Consider the following 14397-nt stretch of genomic DNA (forward strand, 5'->3'; position numbering starts at 1 on the left):
TCATAGATTAAAAGAATTTATAAATTTCTCACCACCCATTTTGTAACACCCCACTTTTCTAACTCTTAATCACAAATCTAAACCACAATTATCATAAGCTAAGCAGCGAAATTAACAACTAAAAGATAACTAGTGGGAATGTCACCGCCACAACCACCACTCCGTGGTGATTGCACAGGCTAAGGAGTAGAACTAGAAATAAAATAAATATCTAACATCCATAATAAATATAATACTGAAAATCATAAGGGGGAAAAAGTCACCCCAAAGTCTACATCATCAAACGTCTACAAATCATCACAAGTCTTGAATCCGAATAATAATATCATCAACAAAACATAAGAGTTTAGACATCTCAAACTACGAGACTAATCTAACTCGATCACTTCTCACTACTGGCCCACCTGAAAGGGGTTTTGCAAGCAACACATAGACAAATAGGAAAACACACGTTAACACGAAGCTAAGTATAACCACACTCAACCCTGTAAAGTACTATAGAATATACTTTGAAAACATTTGATTTCACTTGTATACAACAAACTCATCTCAAATACATCTTTAGATCTATCATATACTTTCTAGATGCTTGCAACCTATAGTATCAACAAACATGTTTCAAACATAAGACTTAACAACCTAGATACTTCAACATGTAAACTTCACAATAAACTTAACCAGCAACTCATGCTTACAAGTAATATCATGCTAATAAATTATATAATAGGTGTTCTCATGCTCTTAAATTCTCATCACATAAACTGAATATACAAGGCTTCAAATATAACTATACGATCATGCTTGACGTACAATCTTAAATCAACATTTTCATTATACAATCACCTACGATATTCTACTCAGATGCAATCTCGTGCAATACTATACTCATACTCATATGCAATCTCGTGCAATACTAACTCATACTCATATGCAATCTCGTGCAATACTATACTTATACTCATATGCAATCTCGTGCAATACTAACTCATACTCATATGCAATCTCGTGCAATATTATACTCATATGCAATCTCGTGCAATACTTTACTCATACTCATATGCAATCTCGTGCAATACTATTAACATACTCATATGCAATCTCGTGCAATACTATACTCATACTCGTATGCAATCTCGTGCAATACTATAGTCATATGCAATCTCGTGCAATACTATAAATATATATACTCATGAACACTCGTTGTAAAAATAGATTATGTTCTGTGGAGGTCTCTTTAAGTCATAAATGACTTGCTTTCTTTTCTCTTTAGTCACTCTTGACTCACTTTATTTTCTTCTCGCTCGTAGACGGCTCAGGGTTTCACCGTAGCGTGAATTGCCCCATCGGGAGCGGCGTATATCCGACCCAATATCTCCTACCGTCTACGGAACCAATCTCGTGGTTCTCGCGCTGTGGAATCAGGTATTGAACTATCAATGTGCACACCCCCTGACCAGGATTCCAAGCTTGGCGGGCAATTTCCAACCTCGTAACGTGGGAATACGCCGCATTACATATACTGGGACCGCAATGTCCATAAATATCTCCCGAGAGGACATAGTCCAAATGATATCCTCCAAAACCTCACCAATATAGATAATACATAAATATATCTCTCATGCATCAATCTCATGCATGCAACAACTTCTCAACTTCTCAATGCATCAAATAATGATGTACCACATGCTTATGGATTTTTTTTAAAGTAATACTTGGGCTCACGTTGGCCCTTATGCATTCTTGAAATATGACATATGTGAGATGCAAAATACTCTATAACATGCTTCCAAACCATGTATATAAACCATAAAATAGTCAAGGATATAATAACATACTCGGTTTGCAACATAGCAAATTCTATACATTTCTATCAACAAAATATGCTTCAATTCTCATTAATCAAATATCACATTTTAGTCATGTTTTCATAATACATCATATTCTCAAAGTGATCATGCTTCTCTACATACAAATATAACATCGGACACAAAGCAAAGTATTTCTCAAACTCTGTGAACTTCTCAACATACTTTGCATACTTCCACGATCAATAGACTATAATCTCTTGAGACATAAAATATACTTGAATCATGTTTTTTTAACAACTTAATCACTTAGTGATCATGCTTCTCCATTTACCACTCAAATAATATCAGGAAAATCAAATAAGCAGTATAAATCTAATACAACTCACTTGCATTGATTGTAATATTGTATATGTAGCCATGCAGGTATCCCTGCCAAATTGAAGAGCATCTACGTACGGATAAGATAGCCTTTAAAGTTGATATATAATTGGATACCTGCACTATGCCAACCGCCAACGTACACCCTTAGTCCCTTATCCTCAAATTCATTATTAAAAAAAAAAGAAAAAGAATTACATACACACTGTTTAACCATTTTTTTTTTAAAAAAGAAGTATATAATTTGTTACTATAGTATGGGCATGGTAGCTGTACGTCGTCCCTTATATGGTGGTTCTCATACCAAACCAATTCAAACCAATTAAAGAAAATGGCATCCTTATCATCGCTGTCGCTGTGGCCGTCACTAGCAGCTAAACCATTTTTCTTTTCACTACCACAAAGCTGCAGCCCTTTACTTAGGCAAACGCAAACCCCCACAACAAAACTACTAGGACAAAATGGATTCTTTAATTGCAAGGAGGAAAAATATAAAAGGTTATCACCCATTGTGTGCTTTTGCCCCGCTTCTGATGACGGAGAAGACACACCACAAGCGGCAAAGAATCAGAAGAGGGTTCAGTTTTGGAGGAGAATGGCAAAATCTTTGGAAGTGGCGCCTGGTTCGCAGATGGTGAAGGTGGTACTGTTTCCGTTGGCACATTGCCTTTGTCTGTTTGCCCCGTTTTGTTTCAGTTGGGATGCTTTTGGCGTTGCGTTTGGGTTGTACATTGTCACTGGACTGGGTATTAGTCTCTCTTATCATAGGAATCTGAGTCACAGAAGTTTCAAGCTTCCCAAATGGCTCGAGTATTTTTTTGCCTATTGCGGTGTTCATGCTCTTCAGGTCTCATCTTATTAAGTAACTATTAGCTAGGTAGACTATGAAATTATGAATACGGTAACACTATATTTTTACAACATAACTTTTATATATGCTTTAGAGAGATCCAATTGGGTGGGTGAGTAACCATAGATATCACCATCAGTATGCAGATGCAAAAGATCTCCACAGTCCTATTGAAGGATTTTGGTACAGTCATGTAGGTTGGTTATATGACACCAAAGCTGCTATTGAAAGGGTAATGTGTATACTATTCAAATTCTCTTACATGCATTTAATTAATTACAGAGTTACTTTGTTTGGTGTGTTTTCATTGATTTTTTTTTTTGTTTTTTGTTTTTTTGTTTTTTGTTTTTGGCAGAGTGAAAGACCAACAAATGTAGGGGATTTAGAGAACCAATTCTTTTACAACTTCATTCATAATACCTACATTATTCACCATATTATCCTTGTGACATTGCTATATGCCATAGGTGGATTTCCGTATGTAGTTTGGGGCATGGTATGCATTATTTAATTTTCAATTCACTAGCTTATTCATTGTTTTATGGGGCCGTCTTTACTTGTTCCTTTTTCATGCGTACATTATTTATCCATAAAATGTTCATTATTCTAACACGGGCACGGAACAAGTAATTTTTTAAAAATCAAAACAACGTCGTTTTGAACCGTGGTCCAAACAATAATTTGCCTGATTGATTGGTGGAATATTTACTTTTTAAAAACTTATTAATATTCTTCTTCTCAGGTAGTAGGAATTATATTTCTTTCACACGTAACATATTCAGTGAATTCTGTGTGTCACCTATGGGGAAATCGAGCATGGAATAGTGGTGATCAATCTAGAAATAATTGGTATGCTAAAATCTTTAATGTCTTACCATTTTTGTTGATAGTTGTTTCCTATATATTCATACTATTTAATTTAATATAATCCTATGAAGTTTGGAAATAAACTTTTGTCAGGTTATTGGCATTGCCTTCATTTGGAGAGGGCTGGCATAACAATCACCATGCCTTTGAGTATTCAGCTCGACATGGCCTAGAATGGTGGCAACTTGACATAACTTGGTATGTTGTGAGGGCACTACAAGCTTTTGGTTTAGCAACTCATGTTAAGTTGCCTACTCATGCTCAAAAGAGAAAAATGGCTTCAACTACAACTTAATATATGCTTTTGACTTACTTGAAAGCACGTACGTACACAACCTGAAATATATCTGCATGGGATATGAAATGTGAGGATGGAATATAATGCGCCTACTCATGCTCAAAAGAGTTTGTCTAAATGCGTGCCAGAGCTTAAGCAACTGAGATATCTGTTTGGAGGTTATAGTATATTACAAGTGGTTGATATAGTATTCACATTTTCTCAGCTTCAAACATTATTTGGCATACTTATTAATACCATCCAAGCAAGAGAATTAGTAAACATCCCACAACTCACTAAGTTGAATATTATTTTCAAGGAAGGGGAGGAATGCTGGAGAGCAATTGGTGATTCTATAAAAAAAAAAATGACAAATCTTCATGTACTCTCTATATATTCAAAGTGATAAATTACAAGAATTTATAAATTTCTCGCAACCCAGCTTCTGCTTTTTGGGTTTCGGAATTTGGCAAATTTTATTGTCATGGTTGTCTTGTTGATTTTTTATTTTTATTTTTATTTTTGTGTGTGTTTAAATAATCAATTTTTATCTTTTTGTATCTGTATGTTATTCCATTAGTTCTATGAGCTCATGTCTCATTAATATATAAATCGCACTTATTATCATAAAAAAATTATAAATATGCAATTGGTCAAAATAAAATGCATACTTATTCTTCCAATTTTATTAATAATATTTCCGCTTCCAAAACAAAATAAAATATTTCCATAGCTACATACTCTCACCCAGGATATTATTATAAGAGTATAATAGAAGTGAAAACTGATCATTCTATTCATACTTTACAACCATTTATATACATGAAGAAATATGCTAACAGTCAATTATCTATGTGCAAGCTAACAAAGGAGAATAATAAGGTGAGCCTGAGAATTTAAATACACGATGAATAAACAATAATAACCACTAATAATACTAATCCTTAATACGCCCCGCAAGATGGAGGAGCCGTTAGAGATTCCCATCTTGGTACAAAAATGCTCAAACGATCGTCTTCCCAACCCCTTTGTGAGAATATCAGCAATTTGGGAAGTAGTCGGAACATGTTGCACACGAAGTGTACCATTTACAATATGATCCCGAACAAAGAAGTAGTCAAACGCGAGATGTTTCATCCTTGAATGATACACTGGGTTTTGACAGACGTACGTAGCACTCAAATTGTCACAGTGCAACACCGGAGATTGAGGTAGAACAACCCCCATATCCTGCAATAAATTGTGTACCCATATAACCTCAACCGCCTCATTTGCTAACACTCGATATTCTGCTTCTGTAGAAGAACGAGTTACTGCCTTTTGTCGAACCGAGCGCCAAGAAATTACATTGGACCCCAAGAATAAAACATAACCAGTCGTAAACCGGCCACCATCATGAACACCACCCCAACCTGAATCTGAGAAAGCAGCAAGATGTAACCGAGTGTTACGGCGTAGAAGCAGCCCATGAAACACGGTTCCCTTTAAGTAACGTAACACTCGTTTGACCGCTTGCCAATGAATTAATAGAGGATTGTGCATGAATTGTGAGAAGCAATTTATAACATAGTCGACATCAGGACGAGTAATTGAAAGGTATTGTAAAAGATCAATTACCCTTCGATATACCGTAGCATCAGTAGAAGCAGCACTGTGATCCTTCGGCCGGAACAAGTCAACCGAAGACCCAATATGTGTATGCACAATCTTGGCTTCATGCATGTCAACCTCTTTCAAGATATCAATAGCCATAGATTTTTATTTTACAACATAACTTTTATGCTTTAGGGAGATCCAATTGGGTGGGTGAGTAACCATATATATCACCATCAATATGCTGATACTGAAAAAGATCTCCATACTCCCATTCAAGGATTTTGGTACATTCACGTAGGTTGGCTATATGACACCAAAGCCGCTATTGAAAGGGTAATGTGTTTACTATTCAAATTCTCTTACATGCATTTACTTAGAGAGTTAAGTTGTTTGGTGTGTTTTCATTGATTTTTTTTTTTTTAAATTTATTTTGGCAGAGTGAAAGACCGACAAATGTAGGGGATTTGGAGAACCAATTTTTTTACAACTTCATTCGTAATACCTAAATTATTCACCATATTATTCTTGCGACATTGCTATATGCCATAATAGGTGGATTTCCGTATGTAGTTTGGGGCATGGTATACATTATTTAATTTTGAATTCACTTATTCATTGTTTTTTGGGGTCCGTCTTTACCAGTTCCTTCCATTTTATTATTATTATTATTATTATTATTATTATTATTTTTTTTTTAAGAAGAGGGAATGGGGGAGACCTTTCCAGCTAATCATCTAACTCTTGCAAAGCTGCCAATCGTGGCAGCCATGCGTACATTATTCTAACAAATAATGTACATTATTCTAACACATAAAATATATTATTCTAAGACCCATCGGAGACTCCAATCTTGGACCGAAAGAGAAGAAACGTGGAGCGACCCAAGGGTTTAGTAAGGAAGTCAGCGAGCTGATTCTTTGAAGGGATGTGCTGAACCACCAGCGAACTATTACCAACCAAGTCACGAACAAAGAAGTAATCGAGTGCCAAATGCTTCATATGTGAATGGAACACCGGGTTCTTGCACACATATGTCGCGCTAAGATTGTCGCAGAACAGAAGCGGAGGTTTCACTAGCTGCAATCGAAGCTCACGAAGCAAATTATTTTTTATCCACAGGACTTCTGCAGCAGCATTCGCCAAAGCTCGGTATTTAGACTCTGATCCGTGAAAGAGCGCGACACAGACTTCTGGCGAGCAGACTTTCAAGAGATGATATTGGTGGCAACTTGCCATAACTTGGTATGTTGTGAGGGCACTTCAAGCTTTTGGTTTAGCAACTCATGTTAAGTTGCCTACTCAGTACTCATGCTCAAAAGAAAAACATGGCTTTAACTACAACTTAATGCAAACCACACAACCTGAAATAATATGGGATATGAAATGTGAGGAACTTTGGCGGCGACAATGCGTGTATTATGCTCAAAGTTGACAGATCCCTTGTGCACACTGGTATTTGGTCATGTCTGCTGAGCCATTGAGTCATCGTAATTTACATCCTCCCAAATGTTCTGTCTGGCCGGGGATGGGGATTCAACCTTTTGGGAGAAGAAGGAATTGCATATTTAATTATATTCAAAGCTATCACTAATGCCATCAATTTTAGTCACTATTATACTATAAAGTGCAAATTAAAAATAGGTTTTGATGAAGCAAAATTATCCGGCCTCCTCATTCGAGCCATCTTTGACAGATGGAAACCAGATCATTATATTGCTCCATTGTATTGATGTGTTGTTATAACTTTATACATATGGAGTAATATATAATAATTAAGCATTTAATTGCAATCATCACTATCAGATCAGTCAGAGATAAATTAAACAAGCGAATGTTTTGGTATTAGGGAGTTGTTCTTTACCCACATCGACCGCGTATTGGAACGGAAAGGAAATAACGCTTCTATAAAATACGAAGCCATGAGAGAGTTGAAAGCATCTTTGCGCTTGGGGCAATGACGCAGCTAGTGAGGTTATAACCGAGGCGCGTTTATTGCTGGTTGAAAACTATTTCCAAACCCCCTCTTTGGCTTGACTTTCGCTCAAGCCTTTGAGAATTTTGCAAGATAGATGATATGGAAAAGAGTAAAAGAGAGAGAGCAGGTAATACTGTAGATAACCAGGGTTTTCATTAACCAACATTTCTAATCTAAATTAAAAGTCTCAATTAAAGTTATATCACTAATTTATGTCTATATTTAATTTGTAGTGCTAATCATTTTGTATATTATGCTTTTAGAATTGTACTATATAACTTTTTGGACAAAAATACTCCTACCGTTATAACTTCCGTTATCTTTTCTATTATATGCATCCACCTTATATTTTCTTATATTCTTTAATGATAATATTATATATTGGATTAATATAATAAATAAATTTGATTTCATATAGATTTTAATTAGTAAGGATTTGTTTGTTATTTTTAAAAATATAAATATTAGGCATATATTTTTGCACATCACCCATAGAAAAAACTAGTTAATACAATACATGTCACTTTATATATAATACAAAATATAACGGATACAATAATGACACGCTTAATTAACGGACCGTTACTTCCGTTACACTATCAATAATGTCCATATTTATTATTTATTTATAACACTCCCCCTTGGATATATTATTTTGCCATAATCATGCCTTTTTTTAAAAAAAAAAAAAACTGCTAAAAAAATTCTGTAAAAAATCTAATCGAGAAAAGAATACATGGTATATGGATAATGCATCTATTGCTTCGAGTGCTTCGTTAAAAACCTGAGAAAATCTTGTGAGAGAAAAACTAAGTTAAGGAAAAAAATACAGCCTTATATCTTGAGGGTTTGAAATATTTGATCTCCTCTATATTTAACGTAACTATCAAGTCTCACTTGTTTGTTTTTTTTTTTTTTTTGTTTTTGTTTTTGTTTTTGTTTTTTTTTTTTTTTTTTTTTTTTTCATCCAAAGTTTCCTCTAAGTACTTCTGCAATGGCCAGATCATGTACTTGCCAATTCATTTTAATCTTATAAATAAACTAATTAAATTTCAAATAGTTCGACATTAATTGTAACCAAGTTGATTCATTATCACTTTTCTAGCATAGTGGATAAGTCACCCAAAAAAGTAATTCAATATAATCAAAGCAATATTAATTAGGGAGAAGTGTCAAATATGCATATCTGCTACTGCGATGCAAATTATGCCGTGAAAATGTGTTCACCAAGCTTGGTGAACACGGTCCCAAATGACATCGTTTTTACCGAAAAAGAAAAAAATTTAGTTAATGTGCTGTTAACGACGTTTTGCATTCTATGTTCAGATTATGAATTTACATTTATTAAATTATGAATTTTCTGTTATGAGATTATGAATTTACAATTATGTAATTATAAATTTTCTCTACATTCATAATCTCATAACGGAAATTCATAATCTCATAACAGGAAATTCATAACCTCATAAAAGAAAAATATTTATTAAATTATGACTTTTCTATTATGAGATTATGAATTTACAATTATGTAATTATGAATTTTCTGTACATTCATAATCTCATAACAGAAAATTCATAATCTCATAACAGAAAATTCATAATCTCATAAAAGAAAATTCATAATTTCATAACAGAAAATTCATAATCTCATAAAAAAAAATTCATATAATTTCATAACTGCACATTCATAAATCCATACATGCACATTCATAATTTATGAGTGTTGAAGAAACTTGCGCGAAGAGGAAGTGAAACCGCAAAATGTGAATATGAAGAAGAAAAGTCACGCTGTTAATTAAAAAAAAAAAGATTGGTGGAAGATAACGGTGCCCGTAGGCACCGTTACCGTTTGGGACCGTGTTCACCATGGATGGTGAACACGGTTCCATGGCATAACGATTGCAACTGCGAAGTGCTCAATTTCCACCACGAACTAAATTAAAGTTTAATTATCCACACTTACCAGCTAAATTTGTTCAAATGACTTTTTTTTTTTTTTTTTTTTTTTTTGCAGGTTGCTAACCGGTTACTAATTTAATTATTAAAAAACATAATAAAAATAATTACAAATTAAATAATAAAAAAAAAGGAATTCCAGTCACCGGCTGTTCGGCAAGGACAGCCGGTGGCTGAGTATTTCACAGACAGCCGTGGCTGTCCGGCGAGGACAGCTGGACAGCCACGGCTGTCAAACATGAGGTCCAGATCTGAACCTCAAACGGCCTAGAACGAGGGCAGCGGTCATGGTGACGAGATTATCATATTTAACCGAGTTTAGTGTACGTGCTAATTTTTTATCTTTTATTTCATCATAGTGTTTAAAGTATAAGGATCAAATATTTAATCAAAATTTAAATAAAGAGACCATATTAAACATAATGCTATAGTAATTTAAACAGAATATAGCATCAACAAAATGAGTTTCTGCAGAGGCCTGGCCTGGCAGAATAAATTTAGAAAAACAGAATCACACAAATTAAGTCTTTATCCTAATTTCATTAAACAAACTGAAGCATAAAGAATATGATTTAACATTCAAGATTCAATGTATTCCCTTTTTCCAAGAATAAAACACAATCCATACTAGATAAATATAGAGAAAAGTATCCTGCAGATTCAGAGAAATAAAAATATTCTCAATCTGAGCAACCTCTTTGGGGGGCTTTTTAGTCAATTTTCTTAAAGATCTACTACTATTACAACACTTTAGAGCATGATCTTATTGAGCTGCTATTGCAATCAAATCTCAGCACAAAGTTCAAGATTTTGAGTAAAACAAATCTCAGCACACAAGACATGTATGTTATATATTCACTTGTTTTTAAGTGTGATTTAGGTGGAGAATTTATGTTTTATAGGCACATAATTTCACAATACAAAGTATAAACTCATAATATAAGACACACAATATGTTGTGTGTTACATAATTACTAATTTGTTTCAAGTACAGAATTTATATTCTTAAGATACAGAATTACACAACATATGACACAGAAACTGACAACGCAAAATACATATACATGTTTTACAGTAAAAAAAAAAACATGTAACCGAAATTGAATAACAAACAATCACCATCAAAATTACAATTCAAAACTACATCATTTAGGACCAAGGTCCATAGTGCACTGTGGATCCTGGTCCACGGTATAGGTGTATAGCGATTGTGTTGAATCAACCCCCCGCCCCCAAAGCAAATTGATCTTTTGTTCAATGGTATACTTAGATTTAATTGGGGTAAAATAGAAAATAACAAGTTTATGAGAACTCAGGAATAACCTAATACCATGGGGCCTGGAATCTTTATTTGCCTTGCAAGGGGAATAGCTCATTCCTAATAATAATATTCTTGGGAACAAAAGCATTACCAAACAACGGAATAAACTTATTTCCGGAAATGCTATTCCATTTTAGGCCTATTCTGTGAATTAAACGTGCAGTAAGTTAATTATTGATTAATTGAAAGTGACTAATAGGGAATGGTATTGTAGAGTGTGTAACATTTACCATTTTACCTTAATTAAATTACTAATGGCTAGGTCCATTTGTTAGTATTAGCCGTTTGTGACCAACTTGGATGTAAAATATTTAATGAAAATTGACTAGTATGATGGTGCATGAATAATTTGGTCGGTAGACTTGTTTATTTATATAATTTAGAGAATATAATGGAAGATCGTTGATCGTAGTACTATGCTGTAGGAATTTCACCCGGTGGTAGGTTTGGTGTGGACAGTGGAGGCCATGGGTTGATACAACATTCAATAATGTTTTATATTATTTACACAAATTATACATTGAAATTATACTTGTGCTCAGATGACATGTAGTGACCTCTCCCATGTAGGAGGTCATGAGATCGAACATCAGTTCTCTATAATGTAATAGAGTCAGTAGTATTCAAAAAAAAAAAAAAAATACTATGAACTAGGGTCAATATTGCAATGTGGATCATGGGTGAGTATTCACTTTTAGCATATTAAATGTTATTTTTAATAGTATATCTAAAAATGACCCTTCCGTAAAAAAAAAAAAAATCAATATATTAATAATAAATCTTATGTTAATGATTCATTTTTTTTTTTTAAGATGAACCATGATCCATAGTATAATAAATGATATTTTTTTTTTAGTACTAGACTCTGTTACAATGTAGTATCTGTCCATATATATTTTCTCAACTCTGTTACCTTCCATTTGGGAGATTCACCGAAGTGACATTAAGCTACAAGCTACTTAACATAATAAATGATACGGAGTATTATTTATACAGAAAAACATACAATTATTACTTACTTTTCGAGTATAATATCATATATGACATGCGGTTGATGTTCAGCTTTGATTAGTTAAATTGCTAGGAATAGCTCATCAGGTGTATAAATAAAGACAAATATAGATTAGGTTAATCACCCATTAATTATAATTGGTTGTTGTAGACCAATGCAAGTTGGAGATTAAATATTGTTAGTGGTGGGATTAATTAATTTGGTAATGGCATCTATCTATCTCACCAAACCAGCTGAGGGATTAATTTGGTGTATATATTATATTTGCAGCAAAAAGCATGTTGAATCACCCCCACAATTAAGCAAATCCATCTTTAATCTGTTCAATTGCATTGGTAGACTTACTCAGAAGACACAATCTGTGTTTTGCCATAGTTATGGCCGGTGCTATTGTTGATTTTGTAGTTGGAAAGCTGAAGGAGCAAGCCTTCCAAGAAGTCATATTCCAGTGGAGAATCAAAGCTGAGGTGGAGAAGATCACCGCTCGGCTAGCCAACATGAAAGGCTACGTTGAGGATTCAAGCAAGGGGAAACAAGACACCAAAGTAGCAGAGAGGTGGGCGACACAACTGAGGGATACCACAATTCAACTTGAGGACTTGGTGGAGGAGTTCATGTTGGACTCCAAGCTTCTGGAACTCAACACTCCTCCCTGCAATTTTTGTGAAGTCAAGTCCCTCTTTGCCAACGTGCAGAGCTTGGTGGAGAGGGTGAAGATACAGTTTTGCTTCCATCACCAGTTAAAGGCCATAGATGAGAAGCTACTTGCTCTAGAAACAGACAAATCAAAGTACGGAATAAAACTAAAGACAAATGATGGAAGAAATGAGTTACTGATGGGCAGTGGGAGCGGATATATGGAGGGGATAGAAGCAGTGGGGATCGACATGGAAGTCAACCGGATAGCACAACTGATTGAGAAGCGTAGTGGTCAAGTGAAGTTGATCACAATTTGGGGAGCTGGAGGTTGTGGGAAAACTACTTTGGCGAAGCAAGTTCATGAAAGAGTCATGGAGGATCGCAGCATTGATTATTGTTGGTGGGTTGATGTGAACCACTCCTCAGATATTGAATATGTTCTGAGGACAACAATCAATGGGCTCTACACAAGTGTTGGAACAGAGGTGCCGTCTAAACTGGAGAAAGCAGATGGAAATTCTCTCCACCAACACATTTGCAACTACTTGAAGGGGAAGAGGTATGTTGTATTTTTTGATGATGTTTGGGATCATACTCTCTTGGCTAAAATAAAACTTCCGGGCAACCGTGCATCTTCAATTATTGTCACTAGCCGTGATAAAAATATAGCCAATGGGTCTTTTCTTGGGGCTGCACCTCATTATGTTGAGGTGAAGCCATTAGAATTTGATTTGGCATGCACCCTTTTCTGCAAATTGGCTTTTTATTCTGGCAGCTGGCCTAATGGGCTTGAAGAACCTGGAAAAGCATTGGTTAAGAAATGCTCAGGTTTACCTGTTGCAATTCTTGCAATGGCTCGGTTGATGTCCACAAAAGGTGATCATCCATCAAAATGGTGGGATGCTCTCAAAACCCTTGACTACTATTCACACGAATTTGAATCTGAAGCAGGTGGCAGTCTATCATCTCTCAACAGAGCTTTGTTGTTGAGTTATTATGAACTGCCAACTCACCTCAAGTCATGTTTCTTATACTATGCAATGTTCCCCAAAACATATACCATTGATGCCGAAAGGTTGATCCGCATGTGCATTGCGGAGGGGTTTATTATCAAGGATGATCCCCATAGTGGCACAACACTAGAGCACATAGCAAGGGATTACTTCCTTCAGCTCAAAAATAGAAGCTTGCTTCAGATCGTTCCCAATGAGTATAATGGTAAAGAGTTGGGAAGAATTGAAATGCACGACCTTTACCGTGATGTGGCGTGTGAGGTGATTAGAAGGGAAATGTTTGCTGAAATCATCAAATTGGAGCAAAGTACCAAACTTGAGTGGAAGCAAAGGCGTAGTTTGATCATCCTCGAAGAGGGGCAAAAGGTTGAGCTTGATAATTGCTACGAAAATATGAAGAAGCTACGTACACTCATCATCAACCACTGTGAAGGGATGGCTCTGAATTCATTCCCTCAGATGTTCCAAAACATGAAGTTGCTCCGAGTTTTGGTGTTGAGACGCTTTCCTGGTGGTATGGAGGAGCTGCCCAATGAGGTTGGGGATCTAATTCATCTTAAATACTTAGAGCTGTCCAGTTATCATACAGTAACACATTTTCCTGACTTGTTAGGAAGATTGCACAATCTACAGACATTGGATTTAAGATATAGTGGTTTAAATATTTTGCCTGAATGCGTGTCAGAGCTTAAGCAGCTGAGACAT

General features: G+C 35.1%; 2 protein-coding genes across 2 annotated transcripts; both read left to right on the plus strand.

Annotated features, from left to right (window-relative positions):
- Window positions 1-2517: 2517 nt before the first annotated feature.
- On the plus strand, window positions 2518-4198 carry LOC109150428 (delta-9 acyl-lipid desaturase 1-like). Its single transcript, XM_019298337.1, has 5 exons — window positions 2518-3033; window positions 3131-3268; window positions 3392-3532; window positions 3779-3885; window positions 3997-4198. The coding sequence occupies exons 1-5, from the start codon at window positions 2518-2520 to the stop codon at window positions 4196-4198; spliced, it is 1104 nt and encodes a 367-aa protein (XP_019153882.1).
- Window positions 4199-12417: 8219 nt separating this feature from the next.
- Window positions 12418-14392, plus strand: LOC109150429 (putative disease resistance protein At1g50180). Its single transcript, XM_019298338.1, has 2 exons — window positions 12418-14280; window positions 14378-14392. Exons 1-2 carry the CDS (start codon window positions 12418-12420, stop codon window positions 14390-14392), a joined length of 1878 nt encoding a protein of 625 aa, XP_019153883.1.
- The last annotated feature ends 5 nt before the right edge of the window (window positions 14393-14397 follow it).

The sequence above is a fragment of the Ipomoea nil genome, unplaced genomic scaffold (assembly GCF_001879475.1).
Source record: "Ipomoea nil cultivar Tokyo-kokei standard unplaced genomic scaffold, Asagao_1.1 scaffold2279, whole genome shotgun sequence".
NCBI lineage: Eukaryota > Viridiplantae > Streptophyta > Magnoliopsida > Solanales > Convolvulaceae > Ipomoea > Ipomoea nil.